The sequence below is a fragment of the Eubalaena glacialis genome, chromosome 8, assembly GCF_028564815.1.
Source record: "Eubalaena glacialis isolate mEubGla1 chromosome 8, mEubGla1.1.hap2.+ XY, whole genome shotgun sequence".
Taxonomy (NCBI): Eukaryota; Metazoa; Chordata; class Mammalia; order Artiodactyla; family Balaenidae; genus Eubalaena; species Eubalaena glacialis.
In genome coordinates, this window is record NC_083723.1 from 91,951,705 (window position 1) to 91,976,722 (window position 25,018).

At 37.3% G+C, this 25,018-nt stretch overlaps 1 protein-coding gene and 1 long non-coding RNA gene across 2 annotated transcripts; one reads left to right on the forward strand and one right to left on the reverse strand.

Moving 5' to 3' along the window:
- Positions 1–658: 658 nt before the first annotated feature.
- On the reverse strand, positions 659–2,413 carry SMIM30 (small integral membrane protein 30). Its single transcript, XM_061197953.1, has 3 exons — positions 2,397–2,413; positions 1,970–2,040; positions 659–1,503 (listed from the first exon to the last, which is right to left on the reverse strand). The coding sequence occupies exon 3, from the start codon at positions 1,456–1,458 to the stop codon at positions 1,279–1,281; it is 180 nt and encodes a 59-aa protein (XP_061053936.1). The 5' UTR covers positions 1,459–1,503; positions 1,970–2,040; positions 2,397–2,413; the 3' UTR covers positions 659–1,278.
- Positions 2,414–2,506: 93 nt separating this feature from the next.
- On the forward strand, positions 2,507–23,040 carry LOC133096381 (uncharacterized). Its single transcript, XR_009701771.1, has 3 exons — positions 2,507–2,638; positions 5,414–5,588; positions 23,004–23,040. It is a non-coding gene; the product is annotated as an uncharacterized LOC133096381 (long non-coding RNA).
- Positions 23,041–25,018: the final 1,978 nt, after the last annotated feature.

Sequence of the window (25,018 nt, forward strand, 5' to 3'; positions counted from 1 at the left end):
ACAATTCTATGCTGGCTGCATCTACACAATCAAAGGAATCACTGGGGACCCTTGTTAAACATAGAATTCCAGACCCCAACCTACAATTACTACAGTGCAACCAGGAGAGGAACCTGAGAATCTAACAGTTTTTATCAAGTGCTTTGGGTGATCCTTGGGCTCAAACAAGTTAGAGCAATCTTCTTAAACTTGAATGTGCATACAAATTATCCTGGGTTCTTGAAACAAAAGCAGATTCTGATCCAATTGGTCTGGGTGGGACCTGAGATTCTGCAGATCTAACAAGTCCTAAGGTGATGCTGCTGGTGTGAGGACACCTTAAGTAGCAAGGTCAGGGAGATTACACCTCATCTGGCTTGTGTGTAAATCAGTATAGGCCATTACATTTTCCTTCTGCATCTGTGGATTCTCTACCAGAGGCCTCTCCCCTCCCTTGATGCTGCCCATTTCTCATTTTTCACTGATTGTATCTCTACAAGCTAGTGTGATCAGTTAAGGTAAGGCATCCTACTCTTCTCCACTTACTTTATAAAAAGTTCACACAAAGATAAAAACAGTCTGAAATAAACACCACACAGTAACTTACATAGTGGGTTTATATTTAATATAGTACTTCTCACCATGGAGATGTTAGCAGTTAATATAAAGATTTTTTTGTTTTTGTTCAACAGTAAATCTCTTCTGCATTTCAATATCAATATAAAGTATTTTTTTACATTAAATCTTTTCTCCATTTCAACGTTAGATACATTGAATACATTTTCTAAACTTTTTCCCCCACAAAGAGATAAGTTTTAATTTTTGACCAACTGTATTTAATATCTAGGTACAATATTAACTTGGGAGATAACAAAACAAAAATGCATTAAAAATATGGAGAAAAGACTCCTCAGTGATGCAGGAGGCAGTGATTATAACTAAACAGTGGCAATTTCCTAGGATTCTGGGCAAGAGTTTTCTTCTTCCTATTGAGAATTCTGAAACTATGAAATATTACTTATGCAAAGTTCAGCCATCTCACTTCTTTGACCTTCTTTCTAACTAGCAAATGCAAATTACAGACGGCATTTTTCAGTGCATTATTTGTTGTGAAAAAAACGTTTTGTTTTTCATTTAACATAATATATCAATTTGTTCCTATTTATAGGGAAATAACCAAGACTATGAAGCTACCCTATTTACTGTTTCTTGAGAACTTTCAGACACCAAAACTCAGTTCTGAACCTCAATAGCACAAAGGTTTTCAGGGCAAGGTTTGATTCAGGAGGCCCTTCAAAGTCACATCTGTCCATTTCTCTTTCGTGCATATACCCCCAAACAAGCACAAATGCCTGTAATGCTGAGAACCACACCTAACAAGAGAGCGATTGCATCTCCGGCTTCTACTGCTTCAACAACAGGCAGCACCAGAAGCAATGAAAAGAGGACTAGGAACAATTGTGTTGAAACTGAGATCATGATGTTGAGATCTTGAGGTGACTGGTTCTTAAAGGCTGAAGGTTCCTAGAAATTAAAACATGGGAACAAAAAGGAACCATTAAAAATTCCTACCTTTTCAAATGACAGTATGAATACATGACAAATAACAGTTCATACAACCTTTTAAATCAGAGACTTTATAAATTATATTCAGACCCATCTCCTCATTTTATGGTAGAAGAAACTGAGGGAAGTAAATGGTACTTAAAGATGATCATTTGAGGCTAATCGCCCCTTCTCATGATAATTCCCCTACTCCAGCGATTTTTCCCCACTCTATAACGCCAACACCGTGTGAATCAACAAAACAGAAAATGAACAGTAGAACAAGAAAAGACAGAAGAGGCACAAGATACTAACTTGGAAACTATCCTAGTGAATGAAAATTATATTTTTCTAGGGTCTCTCCCATCCAGGAAATGCAAACAAATCTGGCAAAGTCAAACCACATATAACTCTGTGAAGTCGTGGGGGAAATAGTAAGACTTACCAAAGAAAGCGGTTTTTGTTTAATTCTATCAGTTCAGGATGCTGAGGCTAAGAGGGTCCACGTGACAGCGCCTATTATCAGAGGGGCGTAGCAGGATTTAAAAAATCGCACATTATTAATTATTATTATTTTAAAGCGGCAGCTAGAGTCAGTGCAGAGCGGGGAGGTTGTACGTAAGGGAGAAGAATGGGTAATAACTAACGACGACAGTTCTGTTCAAGCAGGGGAACTAGATTTAAAAGTTGGTCAGTTATAAAGGAAAAGCTAAAAAAACCCCAAAAACCAAAAAAACAAGTTCGTTCGAGGACTTGATAGTAGGACTTTAAAAAGAATCCCTGCTTTGGCCCGGCAACGTACAAATTTGCCCCCTGTTTTACAAATACTCTGGGCAATCTAAGTAGCCTTCGGGGACAAGCTCGTACATTACCTTCCAGGAAGCAGCCATTACAGGAATGGCGAGCGGGGCGGAGTCTCTAAACTACACTTCCCACAATCCCCGGTGACGACAACTCCCAGGATGCACCGGCGCGCTCCCCTGTAACTGGTTGCGGGAAGATGGTCACGCTCTCCCGGAGACGCTGAGGAGCGAGCTCCCGGGGCTTCTTCACGTGGCCAAACCTGTCACTGGTGAAGTAGTTTAATGTAGTACGGAAGCTGACACACACAAAGGTAAAAAAATGACAGCAAGTGTTTTTTTTTCACCCTGTTCAAGGTTTCAAGACACAAGAAGTTATGTCCTTTTCTTTGACTGAAATGCAGACACAGCAGCCGGAAGAAATCACCCGAGCAGAGCCATCTGTTTCAGATGCATTTAAACAAGCGGCTTCTAACATTTTTGAAGGAGGGAATCCCCTGACACCATCTTCCAAATGTGCCTTATGACATTTGTTAACTCTTAAGCAATGGGGGAAAACATGTTTAATAAGACGTTTTGGAAAATGTCAAAAACATCTGTAGGGAAAAACAGGCAGTTTGAGGAAAAACAGGTTAAGCACTGTAAAAAGGTCTCGGATTCAGGTTCTGGAGTTCTGTTTCCCTGTTACTTCAGGAGTGCAGTGTATGGTACGCTTTAGAGATTTCTTCTCACTCATGTGTTTATGATACCCACCCTATGTATCCCCAAATATTTATGGAAAGTTGTAAATTATTACTTTTAAGTCGTAAGGATAAATTATTTGCATATGTAAGTCTTAGCCCTTTCTGAAAGGCTTTCTTGAAGTCTAATTTAATCTATGAAGTCCTTACTGAACCTTTCTAATCACCCAGGCTTCTGAACTCTCATTTACTGACTAGAGGACTTATTTGGTACCCTGGAAATTATCAGTTATTAATGATGTGGGTTAGGGGTGAAGTCACTTGCCCTGTCTGAAAGTCCCCCTAGGACTCTCAGACACAGCAGGTATATTTCAGTTCAGTGCCCATAATTGGCATGTAATTTTTTTATTGTTGTTCATCTTTTTTTCTTACACTTTACTAATCTCTCTGGACTGACAGCAAAGCTTTATATTCCTAGCTTCTAACATACACACAGCAGGTGCTCAGAAATGTTGGCTAATAATTATTTGAATAAATAAATGTGCCAACAGGATTTCTTGAGAGACAAAGCAGTGCCAAATAAACCAAAGCAAGGTGGCTTGCAAATTGGAAGTCTATGGATAATTACACAGTAATGTCAGCATTGCTTCTCTAAACTTGATTATTTTAACAAGTTCTGTCTTTGACTCATTTGCCTTGAGCTACTTCTGTTTTTTTACCTTTCTCATCAGTTATATTTGAAATAGCAGCTATTTTAAAATACTCTTTTGCATTCTAGTGTGAACAATTTGGGGATTTAATTTTTCCCTATATGTTTATTCAGTTTGCTGAAGTCAGCAGAGACCACAGTAAATTTAGTATTATTACAGACTTGTTTCTAGGGTTGTCAGCGTTGAAGATAATGGGTTAGTTTTAAGTTTGAAGGTCTGATGATGATAAAATGCTTTTTCTTTTAAGAGATCATGATGACCTGGCCTATGTGAAAAAGAGTGGCAGAAGTTTGTGCAGAGATGTTTTGGGCCCGTGTAGTTTCAAAATAAAATTGGTTAACTTTTCCTAACCAGCATCTACCCTAATCAGGCAATTTAACAAAGGTGTTGCTGTATCTGCTTTTGTCTGCCTTATTACAACCCTAGTTTCCAGGGTTGTAATAAGTAGAATGGTATTCTAGTTCTCAGTGTTCTCTTCTTACTACCCTAACTAGTGATCTAAAAATAGATCAGACACCAAGGGCGCAAAGCGGTGGGGGGTTGGGGTGGTGGTGTGATGAATTGAGCGATTGGGATTGACATGTATACACTGATGTGTTTAAAATGGATGACTAATAAGAACCTGCAGTATAAAAAAATAAATAAAATTAAAAAATTAAAAAAAATAAAAAAATTAAAAAAATAAAAATAAATCAAATCATTTATTCCTCGCTTAAAGCTCTCCAGTTCCATCACAATAAGCAGAAGTCTATGCTCCTTATCAAGACTCACAACGCCCTACACATTCTGGCCTCTGCCTGCCTTTCTGACATCAGCCTACTACTCACTCATGCTCATTCCAATCACACTCATCTTTTTGCTGTTTCTTAAGCATGCCAATTTTGTGGTTTTATTGATTCAAATTTTTATTGAATCAAATTTTGTTGATTAACGTTTAGTCACTGTTACACTGTTCGTAGTAGAAACTACCTTATAAGTAAGAAGTCTGCTTTTGGGCTAAACCATGAAGGTATTTCGACTGAGATTATTTTGAGTCTTTATTCAAAATTTAGGTCTTACATATTTTCTCCATAATATTAATAGCAAGGCTTTATGTCTATGTATGTATAAGGCGCAGTAATATCTAAAACAGGAACTACTTTGTTCAGGAACCTGTCTATAATGGTCCCTATTTACTTCCTCTTTCCACTTGGGGTGCAAATATTGATTAAGTCCATCTGGATGGTGTATTTTTTTCTTAGCAATACCTGAATGGTTTCTTTAAGTACTTTTTAATGTTGGATGAGCAATATTGGCATTTTTGGTGAGACAGGGCTTTGTTGTGCCGACATAATATTGCAGGATATTTAGCATCTCTAGCCCATGCCTGCTAAATGCCAGTAGAATCCCCCAATCATGAAGACAGTCAACTGCCCTCATGTATTACCAGATAGTCTTTGGTGAGATACTGTCCCTAGTTGAGAACTACTCAAGATTTCATCAAGAAAATAAAAGAAGTAGTTGAAAACAGAATGAAACAGTACACACACACACACACACACACACACACCAACATCAACACTGCAGTGCTCTAATGTTTTAGATTCTTTCTTCCTTGGTTATGCTGATTTTGTTGTTATCTACAGATTTCCTTCTGTGTCCTATCAGCATCCTTGCCAGACAGTTTCCACTGGTTACTTTTTTTTTCTTTTTTTTAAAGAATTATTTATTTATTCATTTGGCTGCGCTGGGTATTAGTTGCAGTCCTCGGGATCTAGTTCCCTGACCAGGGATCGAACCCAGGCCCCCTGCATTGGGATTGCGGAGTCTTAACCACTGGACCACCAGGGACGTCTCGGTCACTTTCTTATAACAGCGCCGATATGCAAATTGAGGTGAGATTTCTGCTTTTATTTCTGCCACTTAGTCTTTAAGCTGTGGAGAGGTGCTGTGATGTAGTATATAGAATATTAGCTTTTTCCCTTGCTAGTTTTATGGATTTGAGTAGTTAATCTCTCTGAAACTTACTTTCCTTTTATAAAATATGCTGTGTGAGGATTAAATGAAATGTTTCTAAAGTGACCAAAAGGTTACCAGAGCTCACTGCTTATCAATTCCCTCTTATTTGTAGATGTATTCCCCTGATTACTGATTAAGAGTTAGGGTCTTTGGGGTTAGACCAATTGGTTAGAATTCTGGCCCTGCTGCTTACTAACTGTATGACAATAGACAAGTTAGTAAGCTTTTCTAAGACTCAGCTTATCCATCTATAAAATGGGGTATAATAGTACCTACTTCATGTGTATATTATGAGGATTAAATGAATTTCCAGAATTAGTGGCTAGCATATAGTAAGCTCTCATTAAATATTAACTATTGTTACTATTTGCTGTTAATCAAATCCATGAAATATATGGGGTCTTCAGGATGTGGCTTCTCTCCTTTGTGAATATGCTGTTCTGCAGACAAACATGGTAAATAGAAAATGTCTGTTTTGCACAGCAAAGGAAACCATAAACAAGACCAAAAGACAACCCTCAGAATGGGAGAAAATATTTGCAAATGAAGCAACGGACAAAGGATTAATCTCCAAGATTTACAAGCAGCTCATGCAGCTCAATAACAAAAAAACAAACAACCCAATCCAAAAATGGGCAGAAGACCTAAATAGACATTTCTCCAAAGAAGAGATACAGATTGCCAACAGACACATGAAAGAATGCTCAACATCATTAATCATTAGAGAAATGCAAATCAAAACTACAATGAGGTATCATCTCACACCAGTCAGAATGGCCATCATCAAAAAATCTAGAAACAATAAATGCTGGAGAGGGTGTGGAGAAAAGGGAACACTCTTGCACTGTTGGTGGGAATGTAAATTGATACAGCCACTATGGAGAACAGTATGGAGGTTCCTTAAAAAACTAAAAATAGAACTACCATATGACCCAGCAATCCCACTACTGGGCATATACCCTGAGAAAACCATAATTCAGAAAGAGTCATGTACCAAAATATTCATTGCAGCTCTGTTTACAATAGCCAGGACATGGAAGCAACCTAGGTGTCCATCATCGGATGAATGGATAAAGAAGATGTGGCACATATATACAATGGAATATTACTCAGCCATAAAAAGAAATGAAATGGAGGTGTTTGTAATGAGGTGGATGGAGTTAGAGTCTGTCATACAGAGTGAAGTAAGTCAGAAAGAGAAAAACAAATACAGTATGCTAACACATATATATGGAATCTAAGGGAAAAAAAAAAAAAAAAAAGAGGTCATGAAGAACCTAGTGGCAAGATGGGAATAAAGACACAGACCTACTAGAGAATGGACTTGAGGATATGGGGAGGGGGAGGGGGAGGGGTGAGATGTGACAGGGTGAGAGAGTGTCATGGACATATATACACTACCAAATGTAAAATAGATAACTAGTGGGAAGCAGCCGCATAGCACAGGGAGATCAGCTCGGTGCTTTGTGACCACCTAGAGGGGTGGGATAGGGAGGGTGGGAGGGAGGGAGATGCAAGAGGGAAGAGATATGGCAACATATGTATATGTGTAACTGATTCACTTTGTTGTAAAGCAGAAGCTAGCACACCATTGTAAAGCAATTATACTTCAATAAAGATGTTTAAAAAAAAAAAAAAAGAAAGAAAATGTCTGTGGAACTCCCTGGATACAGAGGCATTTTAAGCTTCCTAGGCTTCCTAGGCTTTGGGTTGGGAGCTGACTGGAAAACACTCCCCTGGTACTCAAAAGCTGTCCCTTTGTTGCCTTGATGGGATTTTACTCTTTATTTCATACCTACTGGTGGTTACGTTTATGTTTAAAATATATTCTCCATTCAGTTATTGTCACATCATTGATTCATCATATTAGGTCCAAAGAGTTTTGAAAATGTGATTGAGAGGGTCTAGATATGGGTGAATAGCTCCAAGAAATCATTCAGCTGGAATGAACTCTATGGCTACCCCAAGAAAACCCAGCAAACAAACAAAGACTCTTAATTCCTTTTGAATTCTAATTACAGCAGCTAATCTATAACTCTGCACTGATTTTTCTATAAATTGCAGCAAAGGAAATGACAGCATTAGAAGATTTGCTAAGAGGGAATTATAATAACTGAGACTGTAGGCTCAGAGGAATGTATTACTCTTGATAGATTGTTATGGGATACTTAATTGCAGAGCTTGCAGGACAGAAGGAAATACTTTGTATTACCCCTGAGAGATGGCACTGTACACAGTGTTGAACATGGTACCAAGATTTTTACCTTACCTCCTTGGCTTCAGTAAGGTCCACTGTTTGAAGAGGATAAACATTATTCTTACAACCCCTACTTAGAACTAATTTGCTTATACTCATGGATGAAGGAACTCTATTTTCCCAGATAGCTTCAAAAAATCATGTTTGTTTCTTTTTAAAGTTTGTCTTTGACTTATAAGTCAAGAGTCATATAATTGGTTTTCATTAGTTTATATTGTATACTGTAATTGGAAATGTCAACTCAGGGTTTACTAGTATTAAGTGATGTAGAGGCAGGGATTAATTTCTGGGATACAGTGAATATAATGATCTCCTCCACTCCTTTGACCTGCAGCTGCTTTTTGATTTCTGACGTGCTTGCAAACCATCTTAATGAACTGTTATTTCTTAGCTATAACTCAGATTTAGATGTTTTGTCCAGATCACTGACCAGGACAATGACTGCCATGTTGTACACGTGTAGTTCCCTCTTCTAAAAGAGGTGATCATTTCCTTAGCAGTACTAGAGAGATGAGCAGCTTCTTCTGTGCCAAGCATCTGCTAGCTACAAGTTCTGCCTGTGAACATCTCTGATAGCAACATGAACCACAGCTCTTCTGAAGCAGTGCCACATTCCATCTCCCCTGACATTGCCCCGCCCAAGCTGTCTGAATGCTTCTGCAGGCTTTTATATAGTTCCTCTTTTGGCATTAAGTGTCTAGTGTTATCAGATCCAAAATTTAGTCTTTCAGTTGGGAAGAACCTAAGCTTACACTATCCTTCACTGAAACAGAGATCACTGGTAGCCGATGATACTCAGAGACAAAGAACCTTACTTTAGACACTTATCTGAGTGGTGGAGGGCAAAATTTCACAAGTCAGTTGTTACTGAAAAGTGGTTTCAGAGGAGAATGAAGAAGTGGCTTCTGCTTATTTTATAACTGTTAGAAGTGAGTCATTGGTAGGGCCCTGAAGGAAGGCGCTTCTGGTATCCATCAGAGAAAGCATGATAGGCTGACATCAAGATTTTGCAGTGACTGATTTGTGTCAGGAACTTCATACAACCCAGACTTCCTCATTAGCAATTGAACCAAGCCAAGTGTGTGGAGACATTTTATTGGAGCTTCACAATTAAAAAAGGCCAACCCAGAGTTAATCAGTATTTCCCATCAGTAATAGGACATTCATCACTGAGACTGTTACATTAGAGCCAACTAAGCTAACAGGATGAGATAAGCTGCACTTTCCAGAGCTATTCAGCTGCTGCTGAGTCTAAACACTCTGGTGTCAGTATCTTACAGACATGAATGGGCAAGCTGCAGAAGGTCATTTTTGACATGGTTCTCGGCACCATCTAGAGCCCATTGCCAATGTAACCTTGATTTCCACTGATGAACCTCAGTAATCTGTGGGAGTCAATCGCACACACGAGCCTATGGTGTCCAGGAAGCAGAGGAACCACACCCACAGGCACTGACAGATTCAAATTTAACATTTCTGGGCTTCCAGGAGCAGGCTAAGAATACCTGGACGGGACAAATTTATAGTTTTGAAAAGTTGTGAAATTATCTTTTTATGTAGTACTTTATCCATGGTAATGGACTGATTAAAAACATTGGCTTTGGAGATATCATCAGTTGGCCCATCTCTTCCACTTACTAGCTCAGTGAATTTGTGCAAATTATCTAACTTCTTTAAACTTGAGTTTTCTCATCTGTAATGAGAAAATCACCAATCTTTTGTAGGACTCCCACTGTAGATTAAATGAAGTGACACATAAAATGCTCAATATGGTCAGTGTCTAGAACTCTCATAGATACGGGACTAGCTGATCAGATAATATTTAAGTGCTGCACAAGGAAATTTAAAGTGAGGATTATCTTGCCTCATGGGAGGGTGAAAAAATATTTCTCATGGGAAAAAAATATTTTCTTAGAAAACATGGTTTCATGATACATAGGCTAGGACTGATTGATTTATATTTAATAAACACTTAAATAGTGACTAATATGTGTCAGGAACTATTCCACACATTAACAAATGTAAATCCATTTACTCCTTAAAATAATCCTGTGAGGGAGACACTATTATTATCCCCTGTTACAGGTGAGGAAACTGAGGCATGGTTAAGTAATTTATCTAAGGTCACATAACAAGTGAGTGGTAGAATCAGGTTATGAACCCAGGAAGTCTGACAAAGACTGACTCTTAATCATTGCCCACATGCTTTCATGTTGAAAATGTCCACAGTATCAAACTGCATTTTAATTATCTTTGAAATAAGATGCTCTAGTGTTGCTTAGGAAGCCTAACTGTGGTGAGTCACTGAAGAGTTGTTGGTGTTTATATACTTCCCTCTAGGCCCTAGTTTGGTGAATGAATGAATACCAGTATTCACCTAATTTGTTAATTGATTTTGACTTAGATTTAATAAGTATATACAAAAAATGTTTTTTAAAAATTAAGGGATGTTTGACCGAGGCTAAGAAGAGCACTTACTGATGGGCACAGACATCATATATCAAAGGATATAGATTGTGATGTGTTGGCAAATCTCAACTATCATGAAATCACTGAAGTCCATATAATATACAAAATTCAAAAAGGAAGAAAAGAAAGTCAAAAGAACCTTTTGAAAATCTTTGCTTAGAAGTGAAAAACTTAAACTAGTCATTGCAAAAGTATAGAGAGGTTATTAACAATTTAGTATGTGCAATTCATAAGGAAATAGCAATTCCTGTGTATAGACCAGGGGCTCATTATGATTAAGCACTGGTAACCATGGAGACAGACAGCATGAAATTTATAAAATTAAAAACATACCAGATAGAAAATGCAGGTAACATAGGAGAGTGAATCATGCCCCAACTGGTCTTAGCGTGATTTCTCTTAAGTCTAAAGACTTAAAAAATTTCTGTCTGGCCATTTTCTGAGTAAAATCACTCATTTTTCAGATCCTGAATTTCTTCTTTGGATATCTGAACTTGTTCTTTGAAAATGCTTTTTATCTAGAGTCAGTTTAGACATGATAGAATGTGTTGGGGTAGAGTTTTTATAGGTAAGAAATGTCTTGGAAGTGGTAACGTTTTGATTGATCTTGGGAACTTAAATGAGTACCTGAACCTTTTATGTCGATATTTACTGTGAATTTTCAGTTGACATATTGTAAGTGATTGGTCACTTTAGTTTTTAAATCTGTTTCTTTTGCTAAATCATATAGATGGTCCAGGTAGAGAACTTTGTGGTATAACACCAGTTTCTGTCATGGAATGATTTATTCATCCATGAAATGGTGAGCTAGAGAGCAACAATAAAGTTTCTTTACTCTTGCCTGTAATATTTTGATTGTTTATAAATCTATTCCCTGAGTCCTTTATGACAACAGGTTACTTGCCTGTAGATATTCTAAAAGTGGTATTGTTTGAATTTAAAATCTTCATGAATAAAAAATTATGACGAAAAGATCTTACTTTCTGGAAGAGTGATTTTACTCAAGGAGGTTGCCAGATTTTCTATTCAAAGGAAAATTCTTTATTTAAAAAATGGAGTAGATTATGTTTTAAAAAATGATTGCAGCTGGTTCAGTTGAGGAAAAAGTCCCAAACAATACTCTTCACAGTTTCATTTGATTGTGAATTGGACCCACTTTAATGCATTTTAAGCTCTCATTTGTCAAGGGAGTCAAAATAAGTCACTGAACTCAATCTGACAGTCAAAGTGAAGCACTGCTTTTGTGAGCATGCCTATCAACACTACGACGTATTAAAGTGAATGTGGTGTGCTGCATAAGAGTGGAGACATAACCCTTTCATCTGCTCTGCTTTAGTAGGACGCTTAGTAAGAATGCTCAACATACCTTTTGATCACCAGGCTTTTAAAGGGACCTCAAGAGACAACAGAGAGCCCAGGGATGAGTGACAGAGTTAATTCAAGTGATCCAAAAATTGGTCCTGGAAGAGGGTTCTAAAAATGTATTATGTGGTTCACTTGCATCCCAATGACATGGGGAGTTTATTTAAAAATGCAAATTTCTAAAACAAGTTCTCTAGGTAGTTCTTAGGTTCATCAGCTCTTAGAACCTTTGTCGTTGGGGAGAATAAGTTATTGGGCCTGATTATTTGGGAAGAGGAAACATAGAGGCAACTGAACAACGATCTTTAACTTAATTAATAATAAGTTTAATAAGACCCAATTTGAATTATCCATCTTGCTCTCATGGACCCCTTTTCAGCTGCTGATGAAGCAGGAAATACAAATATTTCTTGCTAATTGTTCATGTTTCAAGTGGCATTTTTCCTCATTATTTCTTATAGACTTACCTTTCTCTCTCTAAAACTTACTTTTTAAAAAAAAATTTAATTTTATTCATTTTTTTTAAACAGCAGGTTCTTATTAGTTATCCATTTTATACATGTTAGTGTATATATGTCAATCCCAATCTCCCAAACTCTAAAACTTACTTTTTTAAAAAATGTATAAAACATTCTGATGATTTTCATCTTAGAATTGTGGAAACATCTCATTCTTCAGAGAAAACAAAGCCTTTCCTAGCAGTAAAAGGGACTCAGTCACAAAATGGACAGTATTGGCAGCTTTAAAACATAATAATGCAGTTGTGACTTTCACATGGTTACTTCTTACAACAATCTTCTGTTAAAGATTAGGACAAAGCATTAAATGCAACTCACTGAAGGTGATCAGAAAGGTATTATGTGGTTGGTTCCTAACATGTAGCTTTCTGGTGATTCAACATTAACCAAGGATTGAATTTTTAAAGCCTTGGACCTATCTTCCCTAAACATTTCTTCTCTCAGTAGGTGTTTGGAAGGGAAATGGATAACCTGGAGTGCTGGTATTCTAAATTGCTGCCTGAAGGCCCATCCATATGCTTTGGAACTGTGACCAGGAGGTAGCAAGATAGTTCTGAAAATTGAGTAGCTCTAACAAGTGTTCTTGCCCACACAGTTATAGCTGGATAAAGTGGGGCTTGGGCCCAGGTCTTACCTCTTTCAGTTATATCTCACTAATTTCTCATACTGTTCCAAGTATTATAATATCCTTGTAGTAGCATTACGTAAGTATTTATTGAGTGAATGAATAACTTGTCAACTGAAAAAAATGCACAACGTGAGAATTGTGAGTTGTTTTATTTGGGGCAAAATGAGGACTATAGACTGGGAGACAGCCTCTCAGATAGCTCTGAGGAACTGCTCCAAAGAGGTAGAGGAGGAGAGGTCAATATATATATGATTTTGGTGAAGGGGGATACGTGCAATCAGGTACACATTTTGGCAGAAGGTGGCTGCTAGTCATGAGGAGCAGATGTCTCTGTTAGTGATTTTAGTGCTTTTCTGGATATGAGAAGATACAAGAAATTGGGCTCATAAAATCTTCTCCTGAAAATATCTATCTGAAGGCCTGTTGTGCCAGTTTTTCCCAGAGCACAGAGTGCTTCATTCCTGATCTCCACCCTGAACTCCTTTCAGGGCATGTTGAGGGTCAGCGACTGCAGTGGCTAGTGACTTCATCCTTGTAGAGGCAGATGGTGAGCAGTCTTTAGTTGACACACTAAAGACTAAAGTTTTAGTCAACATAAAGCTCAGTTTGAATCAATATGTGTGACATAGCCATGGAATCAGTGAATGTAATCGTGGGCTGCAGGAATAGATGTGTAGTATCTCGAATGGAAAGGGAAAGTTCTGCTTTGCTCTTTCCACTTTGGGCCAAGTCTAGCAATATAGTGTTCTTTTATGGGTTCCCCACTTTCAGAGAAACATTAACAAACTGGATATTAACCAGGACTGTGCTATGATAACACTAGAATCGTTAGTTGAAAAACATAGTTGAAAGACTATGGGATGTAAAGGAAAGGACTCATTGAGACTAACTAGTATTTTTGATAGCTCATCCCATAGGAGAGGCCCTAAACTAAAGGGAAGGAATTGGAGTTGTTCTGGATAGCCAGTGGGTGACAGAGATAGAGAGGCATGTACTAGCTCAATATAAGGGAAAGCTTTCTAATGTTCTAAGAGAGAAATGGCTACCTTGGTGAGCAGTGAATTCTTGATCAGTCAGTAGGCTGGCTTAATGAACACTTTACATGATGTAGAAAGGATTCAAACTTCAAAAGGATGATTAGTTTACATGTCCTTGAAGGTTCCGTCTGGACTTGACATTCTCTCATTCTCTTATCTCCTCCTCCTACCACCCAAGTCTTATGCTAGTTGTCTGGTGCTCATTTTAAGAGTTGATTCAAGAGTCTCTGAGACACTGCTATTTATCTTTTCAAAGGCTTTATTCTTAGTATTTCTTTATTTCAAATTGGAAGGGAAAATGGACTTCTTTTTCTATTTCTGAAAAGAAAACTTTGTTAATGATTTCTTAATATTTATAAATACATAAGTATATATGATATATTGTTAATATTGTTCATATTTTATCACCAGTCTGTGTAACTGATACTGTTTCATAAACTATCGTGTAATACTAAAGTGAACAGATGAAAAGTGGGTCCTGTATATTTTATTCAGACCAGCGAAAGTTTATAATCTGAGGATCAAGATAAAAGCTTAATCAAGCTTTTGAATGTGATGTGTCCCGAAAATGGATTTGTTGTGGAATACCTACAGAATGCTTCCTGCCATTAGTCAGAATGATCTTAACAGACTTCTGGATATCAAGTCATTGTACTGTACATTTGTACATTTCTGGATGATTAAATCTTGGGCCAAAGTAAGTTTTCATATTTCTTCTTATTCTAAATTTCAAATTGTGCTTTCCTGGGAAATGAACTATTTTGATTTAATTTCTGAATGAGTAAATCCGTGAAACATTGGACATCAAAGTACAGTTGACCCTTGGGCAACATGGATTTGAACTGCGTGGGTCCACTTATACGTAGATTTTTTCCAGTACATGTATTGGAAAATTTTGTGGAGATTTGTGACAATTTGATAAAGCTCTCAGATGAACTGTGTAGCCCAGAAATATAGAAAAAAATTAAGAAAAAGTATGTCATGAATGCATAAAATACACGTAGATACAAGCCTCTCTTATCATTTAATACCATAAAATATACACAAATCTATTATAAAAAGTTAAAATTTATCAGAACTTACACATACACTTACAGACTGTACATGGCACCGTTTGCAGTTGAGAGAAATGTAAACAAATGTTAAGATGCAGTTTTAAATTATAAGTGTATAGGGACTTCCCTGGTGGTTCTGTGGTTAAGACTCCATGCTTCCACTGAAGGGGGCACAGGTTCGATCCCTGGTCAGGCAACTAAGATCCCACATGCTGCGGCCAAAAAAGTAATTATAACTGTATAAAATCTGTAGTACATTATTGTCCTAATGTAATAATTTCATAGCCACCTCTTGTTGCTATTGTGGTGAGCTTGTTTTGTAGCAAGAACTGTATTAGAAATTTTTGTGTTTTCTTAAAGTAACAGTGTTTCCTATACTGTATTATGAATGTGACCATAATACTGTATGCCATGAGAGTTTTATAACCATTCATTAGCATATAGGCTAGGCTACTGTGAAGCACTCCTATAGATTACATTAGGCTACTATAAAGCAATTATATTGCTGCTTCATTATTAATACATGAATCATTATACCTGTAAATAAAAATGAATTTCTCTTTCAATATTTATTTATTTATTTATATGGTTGTACCAGGTCTTAATTGTGGCAGGCAGGCTCCTTAGTTGCGGCATGCGGGCTCCTTAGTTGTGGCATGCAAACTCTTAATTGCGGCATGCATGTGGGATCTCGTTCCCTGACCAGGGATCGAACCCAGGCCCCCTGCATTGGGAGCGTGGAGTCTTAACCACTGTGCTACCAGGGAAGTCCCTATCTTTTTGTTTTTGATGTCTAGTGTTAGTATTATGTATAACATCTACAGTGTTTTATACCATATAATAGAGTATTGATGTAGGTACTGACAGACAATTCATCTTGTCAACAGTTGATGTAAACTTATGGCATCTATAAATACAGTATAGTACTATAAATTTTCCTTATGGTTTTCTTACTGTTTTTTCTTTAGCTTACTTTATTGTAAGAATACAGTATATAGTACATATAACATACAAAATATGTGTTAATCAACTGTTTATGTTATCGGTAGGGCATCCAGTCAGCAGTAGGCTATTAGTAGTTAAGATTTTGGGTCAGAAATTTTCAACTGCATAGGAGTTGGTTCCCTTAACCCCTGTGTCATTCAAGGGTCAATAGTATATTTGACTTTTGAGCATGTGAGTACCAAAATATGTGCAGTGTGCTGATCTGGAAACATGTTGACCCTGCTTATCATACTGTCTAGGTGCTTAGCTACTCAGGGAAGCAAAGCCTGAAAAAAGACCTAGGTTAAATTTTTGGTGTCTTCTTTTCTAAACATTTCCTTGGAATCAGTTGTTTAGGTAAGAGATTTTCTCCCTGGATTGCCAGAGAGTTTGGGAAGAAAATGTTCAAATTCTTTTTATAACTAATTTCCTCTTGAAAGTAAGAAATACAGATTTACTAATATTTATCACATGGTTTAACACTGGTGCCCTTACACTGCCAACTTGTCAAATAATCATGTGTTCTAAAGAGTCTCCCAGCTATTCTAGGAAGAGTGAGAGTCAACCATAGTGCCCATATTTATTAGTTCACTTTCAACATATAATTGTTTACTGTAGTGTTTGTCTTTCTGGTTAAGTAGATGAGCATATCGTGCTATCTGGTTTTGATTTAATTAACTTTCAAAGATTCTTGCAAAAAAACCATGGGTTAAATATAATACTAACCACTCAAAGGACTGTAAAATGAATTTCATGTTTTAATAAACACAGCCAATAATGTGCCTCATCTATTTGGATCTTTTTATCTTTGTTTAGCATTTTCTTTTTAGCTTATGACAATCATAATTGAATTTAGAACCATACTTTTAAATCATAGCATCCATAAATGTTAAGCTAAGTTTGAGAGAAATGATGTATATTTGATTGCATTGATGTTTATTTTAGAATTTTTATTAAGAATATTTTAGTATGAGGAAAAATTTTTGGACCACTAATAAACTGAAGTTATGTAAAGTTTTAATTTCATTTTTGTTTTATTTTTATAATACTTCTATTGTGTTTTTGAAATGTACCTACTAGCACAGTAATGGATATAATTTATATATTATATATATGAATATTTAAAACACTTCTACTCATAAAAGTACATAGTTCAGTTGACCCTTGAATAACAGAGATTCAAACTGCACAAGTCCACTTATAAGCAGATTTCTTTCAATAAATATACAGTTGGCTCTCCACATATGCTAGTTCTGAATCTGCTGGTTCTGCACCCATAGATACAGAGAGGGCCCACTATGGGACTCAGGCATACTTGGATCATGGTATCCATGGTGGGTCCTGGAACCAATTCCCTGTGAATGCTGAGGGACAACTGTAGAAAAATCTAGAAAAACTAGTCTAGGTTTGATTCACTGGGAGTGAAAGAGAAAGATACATATCATTTTATTTTTCCTGTAAAACGTAAAAGAATGGATCTCTGCCTCCACTTGCATCTTCCTTTCCCCGACAGGAATAGGGCCTTGTCATTCAGTTATAGGAAACTACTTTTAAGTTAGTGATTCTATTTGTACTTGACAGAAATTTCTACGTAAAGGAAACAGATTTATTTTTGTGGGCAAGCCTCCTTTTCTGTTTGGCAGCTTACATCTATATATAAAAGTTATATTTTCTTAAAAGGATAGCACATCAGCATTTGCTGTTGTACCGTGATCTATTTAGTTTTTGTGTCCATATGCTCTAGAAGAGAAACTTAGGTTTGTATCAACTAAGACAAATGAGACTACAGTTAGGCAGACCAACTGATTTAATTTCTGCTCTTCAAAATGGTGGCACCGAAACAACAACAACAAAACTCAAAAAAAAAAACAACAACAATCAAAAAACAAAGACCTCAAAACCTAGGATCTTTTCGTATCCTTTGGATTGAGAAGTGAATGGAATAAAAGAATCAGTTGATTTCATGGCAACCTTTCTTTCATTTCCAAAGGAGATTTTAAGAGATTGATTGAGAACATAAAAAGTAGATGTTATTCTAATAATTCTTTTATATTTTGATCAGAAAAGGCCTGAATCTTTATAAGTCCAGCAAAAGTACATTTCCTCTATCTTTGAGAACATAGAGATCTACTGTGGACAAATCATTTTTATTCTGCTTTTCTTCTTATGCTCTTTTAATTAGAATTTCATCTAGAATATTTCTTCTCTTATAATTGGGTGATGATAAAATTATCCAATAATTTTTGCCAAACATTCAAAATTGTTCAGGATAAAGGGTAGAAGTAAGATAACCTATAATACCAATGAGTTGGTTCCTAAATTTTCTTACAATTAAATGGGAACTGGAGTCAGTTAGTGGTGGATTAAATTTTAGATCTTGTCTTTGCCTCAGTTAATAGGTTGACATCTGTAACAGAAGACCAAGACTGATACCAAGACCTATGAAGTCAGCAAAATTACTGTATACTAGTATATTTGCCTTTCATAGTTATTGACTTGAGTCTTAGATTAGGCTGCCTGGACGTAGATTCTCAGATGAAGAGGTTTTCTGAGAAGTGGTCTCCAGAAATGCATCTGTAAGGAAGTGAGAAAAGGAGGATCAGGAAGTGGGAGAACCTGACCCACAATGCAACTGAGGCATCAGTAGAGCCTTTAGGGAGCTCTTGAGCTGGGATGTCCCTTCAGAGATACTCTATATTGAAACAAAGAGGTTTTTGTTCCTTTGTATGAGTAGCTCATTGACTGTGAGCTCTCCCCTGAGAGGGAGCTTAACTTTAAGTGAGGCAGTTCTTTGTGGCCAAGGACATTTCTCTGTGAGGGACACAAATGTGAACTGTCAAAAGATGGTATTCCCAAAAGCTGAGGGAAGGATGAGGAAGGAATCTGGGTGGAGCATCCAGTACCAATTATACTTGGTAAGGTAGCACAGTATTCTGCACTCAACCATACAGGATATAGAATAGCAGCTTGGCTGGGAAGGTGAGTCCTTGTGGATTATGGCTTCTGTTACTGGCAAGATTAATTAGAACTGTGCTTACTATGGACCATCAAAGCAAACAGAGAATATTCACATTTTACCCCCCTTCCTCACCCATCACACTCAAAATCAAAGCTTAGGTACTGTGTTTGACAGTTGAACTTTAGATTTTTTTATCCAAGAGATTCTTCTAAATTGGACAGATACAGAGTTTATATTGATACTGACTGACTTATAACAGAATTAAGCTTTCACATTAGGAAGTCCTAAGTCTTGGGTCACCTTGAATTTTTTGTTCTAAATTTTTTTCATTAGATAACTGGTTTCATGTTAATCATTGAGAAAGTGGTAATGTTTCTTTTGATTGAATTTGCTTTCAGTTATCACATTTGTTTACATTCAGATAACACTAAGCATGTTACAGCTGTGCAATTCTCTACCCTCTGTTAACCAGGCAGTTCTTAATCACTGTGAAAAGGAAGCAGTTTATCAATTTTCAGACAGTTGTGTGTCACTGAGATGACCCTGAAACAATAAAGGTTGATTTTTATATTAATAAAACTAGAGTGAGCTCTTGCAAACTCAAACCTTGGTTTTCTGGTAAATATAAACCCATATATTTTTATATTTATAGGACTTGGCTTTAATGATATCAGGGTCCCTGTCAACCCTTAATAGTATAAAGTTAAAATTGCCTAGTTTATGTGTGTCCAAGTACTTAAATGTGGGATGCAGAGCTAAGCAGCTTGCTTCATTGTTAATTAACTTGGATCTTTATACACATATGCTACAGTAAAACCAACAGTCATACAACAAAATGATTTGAATTAAAAAATTTTTTTCAACAAATACTTGCTGATGTGTTGGGGAAGCTAAAAGTGAACACTGACTGATGATAATCAATTTCTGTGGGAGTGCCAAGCAGGTAAGGTAGAAGGCATCCTGGAGGAACTAACATCTGAGATGAATCCTTTAGATTGAGTAAGTTTCAGCCATGTTAAAGGCAGGGATATGGCAGGGAGGATTTTCTAGTAAGAGGGGGCAACAGGTGCAAAGGCCTTAGAGCTTGGCTGTAGTTCATGATAGTGAAAACAGGCTATTTTTGTAAGGGTCAGTAAGGTGAAGAGGAGTTGAGATAAGCAGGGGTCTGATTACAAAAACATATATTGTGAGCATACAAGACTATCCTAAGAACATGGGGGAGCCACTGAAGTGTCTTTAACAGAGGAGTAACTTGACCAGATTTGCATTTTTGATTGATTGCTCAAGCTGCAGTGTGGTGAGCAGACGGAAAGGCTATGAGTAGAGGCATCAAGGCCAGTGAGGAGACAAGGAAGAGATCGTGGAGACCCAGATTGTGTGGAGACATTGAGATGGTAGGAAGTGGACAGACTTGAGAGTCTATTAGCAAGAATAGTGGGTCTTGGTAACTCATTGGATATTAGAGGATAAAAACAAAGGTGACATGCCTAAGCTTTTGGTGTAGACACCTAGATAGATAAAAAACAGAATTTTTTCTCTGTGGGTAGGTGATGTGAAGAAGTGACAGGTTTACTCTGGGTGATGATCCATTGGTCTTCCAATGTAGCCTGAGATAGGGATTGCGGTACATGTAGACCTACTAGCACCCATTTTTTTTCACTATTGGACAAAAGAAAAGACAATCTGGAGAGATGGAGAAAGGGAGAGAGGGAGGGAGGGAGGAAGGAAGGAGGGAAGGAGGAAAGGAAGGGGACCTAATGAATTTTTTTTAAAGCCTCATTTTATTAGTCGTCAGTTGGAGGTACTTAAATAACATCAAATGAGTGCAGCCAGTATATTAGCGTTATCGTTGCTACCAGTAGGGATTAGCCTGCATGACACAGAGAGAGGGAGTTCCTTTGTAGGTCATGCTTTGAGAAACTGCAAAAGCCATCCTGACTTCTGCTTCTTTTGAATCCTGTTGTTTGTGAAAACACCTCAGTTTGGTGAGAGGGCATTGTAGGGAACAGTTGACTTGCATGGTATGCTGGTATATATTTCAAATACTTTTAGCAGTGGGAATAGTATTGCCTGTTTTGGGGCTATTCTGTGATAAGTGGAGTCTCTGATTTTTTTTTAATTAAAATTTTTATTGAAGTATAATTGACTTAAAATGTTATATTAGTTTCAGGTGTGCAACATAGTGATTCAGTATTTTTATACATTACAAAATGATCACCATGATAAATATAGTTACCATCAGTCACGATACAAAGGTATTACAATATTATTGACTGTATTCCCCATGCAGTACATTACATCCCTCTGGCTTATTTACTTGATAACTGGAAGTTTATACCTCTCTTAATCTCCCTCACCTATTTCACTCATCCCCTCACTTCCCTCCGCTGTGGCAACCACCAGTTTGTTCTCTGTATCTATGTTTGTTTCTGTTTTGTTATGTTTGTTTGTTTGTTTTAGATTCCACATATAAGTGAAATCATACAGTATTTGTCTTTCTCTGTCTGACTTGTTTCACTTAGCATAATACCCTCTAGGTGCATCCATGTTGTCGCAAATGGCAAGGTTTCATTCTTTTTTATAGCTGAGTAATATTCAGTTGCATACCACATCTTCTTTATCCATTCATCTATCAGTGGACACTTAGGTCCCAGCATGGCTGTCTCCATGACCTGGTGGGTCCTGGGGCTGGTACTGTCCCACTGGTGGGCGGGTAAGCCCCTAACACTGGTAGGCTAGAAGGAGGACTCCAAAATGGTGCATGCCAGCACCAGTGTCCGCCTGGTAGATCAAGCTCCCAAAATTGACTGCCACCAGTGTTTATGTCCTTGGGGGAGTCTCAGTTGCCTCCCACCTCTCTAGGAAGCTTTCCAAGATTAGCAAGTTGTCTAACCCAAGCTCCTTTCAAATTACGGTCTCTGTGCTGGGACTGGGAGCATGTGAGCTTTTGTGTGCCTGGAGTCTCTCATTTCCAACAGCCCTTTGGCTCTCCTGTATATAAGCCCTGCTGGCTTTCAAAGTCAGATGTTCTAGGGGCTCATCTTCCTGGTGCAGGACCCCCAAGCTGGGGAGCCTGATGTGGAGCTCAGATCCCTTACTTCCTAGGGAGAACCTCCACAGTTGTGATTATCTTCCCATTTGTGGTTGCCTACCCGGGGGTGTGGGTATTGATTACATAGTGTCTCTGCCCCTCCTACCCATCTCATTGTGGTTCCTTTTTTATATCTTTAGTTGAGGAAAATCTTTTCTGCTAGTCTTCAGCTCATTCTCATAGATAGTTGTTCTGTAAATAGTTGTAATTTTGGTGTGCCTGTGGGAGGAAGTGTGCTCAGGGCCTTCCTACTCTGCCATCTTGGCTACGCCCCAGGACTCTCATTTCTTTTTGTATGCTTAAGGAAATATGTAGGACAATTAAAAATACGTTTTTAAAAGCAACAGAAATAACACCATCACTAAAATGTCTGGTAGAATTTATTACCAGAAATTGTTTCTTTCCTGTGTTGAGGAGGAAACAATATTTTCACCCTTGAGACATTTATGAGATCCATTAATTTCCCTTTGAGTTTCTTTTTTGTTAATTTGTATTTTTCCAGTGTTGAAGCTGGTCAATTTGTGCTAAAGGCCTTTTCTTTTGCATTTATATTACTTGAAATGTATACACCATATGCTAAAATGTTTGTGTAAAGGTTTATGATACACACATTGTCATTTTTATATATGACTGCCATAGATTTTTATTTTCCATTTTATCAAACTCTTTTGCCTCATGTCATCCTGACCATTGCCTGGCACACAAGACACAAGCAGCAATTCACAAGCATTGTAAACCCTCATAAACTACTCAACAAGTTTCGGGGTGAGTCATCTTTCCCAGTTGAAACTTCAGGTACTTATTTTCCCTCTGGGGAACTGTAGAAGTACAATGGAATGAATAAACATGCTACTATGTGTGAAAAAGCAGGACTCTTTAGGCCTTAGCCTACTGTCTTCTGATGTCATACTCCAGTTTTTTTTTTTTGCAGGTATTGAATATGTGACAGCTCTATATCCATCTGTCTTCATTTGGGCATGTGATCAGAGATTTTGATGCTCCTCCATGTGGGGTTTGGACTGGGGATGGCTGGTCATGAGAAATAAAGAGTTTTTGGTTCCCGATTCCAAGTAAGTCACCTTCATATAATGAGAACCTATTATTTTATCCTGGGAGACATAGTCTTTACTAAATCATGGTAAAATTACCTCAGATAACACTCACCTTCGTAGTCCCTCTGATCTGTTTATATTCTAACCATTCTCACTATGTTTCATTATAGTAAGTGGAGAACTGTCACTATAATTATTCTGTACAATTTCATGATTAATGTGTACAACTAATTAAAATGATTTTATTAGACATTTTTTCCTCTAGATAAATCATTTTATTTTTTTTAAGGAAAAATACTTCTAAACCGCCCTATAAAGAATATTGAGATTATTCAAAATCAAAGAACTAGATTTGTAGCCTATGCTATTGTGTTGAAGACAGTATGTTAAATGAACTTGAAAGTCTGATCAATTTCAGCAACTGAATTTCCTTTTTTCTTATTTAATTGTTAGGGACAGCAGTAGAAATTTGACTTTAGAAGGGAATGAATAGCCATTTCCAGAAAAATGCTTGAGATTTAGAAATTGTTTGCATAGATGTTATATATTAAACAGGTTAAACAAAGGTGTTCTTTTTCAAGTCTGAGAGTTTATGTTCATGAATAATATTGCTTTTCTGACATTGGGCATTGCATTTAGAAAAAAATAATGTCTCTATAAACACATTTGTCAAAAAAAGGTACTTATGTTCACAAAGATCAATATTTGTGACTGAGGCAGTGAGGCTTTTAAGCATAAGTTGTTCTGAGGTAATTTAAAATCCTTTAGAAGAGCAGTAGGAACTGCCTGATGCACATACCCATAACTGTGAATCTCAAGATAACATCCTACAATTATAGGAAATGCTAGGTTTCAGGGTAGAACTAATAGACTTATATACTTCTCCAAGCATACTGAGCTCTGACTCTGTGCCTCAAGGTGGAGCTAGATGGAGTGTGATGATGTGGCCACAGACAGCACTATAAAACCAAAGCACTTCGTGTAGTTTTATTGCAGATCACTATCTTGTTCCCACCTTCATCTTTTTGTGACCTCACTTTCCCACTTGTGCTTTGGTGTTTTAATGAAGGAACTAGCAGCTAACAAATTCCTGTTCTACTTTTGATACCTTCAGGGGTCCACATATTTATCTTGCCCCCCCCCCACCTCCTCTGCATAATTCATTGAAACTATTTGTTCTGTTGTGTTCCTGCCACACTACACTGGAGAAACATTTACGTCAAGTAATACATGACCCACTGGAAGTGTCTGCTCATTTCTTCAGATTCAGTTTGGGGCGTCTTTTCCTTCAACCCTTCTTTGATCTCCCCAGGTTGGGGATAACTATTCCTGCCTCGGATCCCCGGAGCATGTTGTACCTGTTTCTTTCATAACCACATAACTCTTTACTGCACTCGTCTTGTTCTTCACTCCCACTCCAGACTGCAGGTTCTTCTAGGATGGGAAGTGTGTCTTAATCATGTTTAATGCTACCGGGCCTAGCACCATGCGTAACCAGTTCAGAAGGACAAATGCATACATTTATGCTTTCTCTTTTCCTGAATAAATTATTTTAAAAAGGAAACGCTGATGGGCAGGGAGGTAGGCATATTCAGTTCATCACCAAGTTCTGCCTATTTTGCCATTTAGACATGTCTTATTTCCTAGTTTTCCATCTTGTTCTCTCCACCCAAGTTCAAGTTCTCATTATCTTTCTGTTGTATATTAAAATGGTCTCCTTACTGTACTGTATACTTACAAATTATTAGAATAAATTCATGTTGTTTGTTTTTTACAGTAATAATAATAATAATAATAATAACGACAACTGTCTCCTAATGGACTCCCTTCCCTTTAGTCTTAACTGACATTCATCCTCCAAATAGCTGGCATAATCTGAAGACATTCTTCCATA

Bases quoted from the DNA above. Each gene is read 5' to 3' on its own strand.
- SMIM30 (XM_061197953.1), bottom strand. From the start codon at position 1,458: ATGATCTCAGTTTCAACACAATTGTTCCTAGTCCTCTTTTCATTGCTT.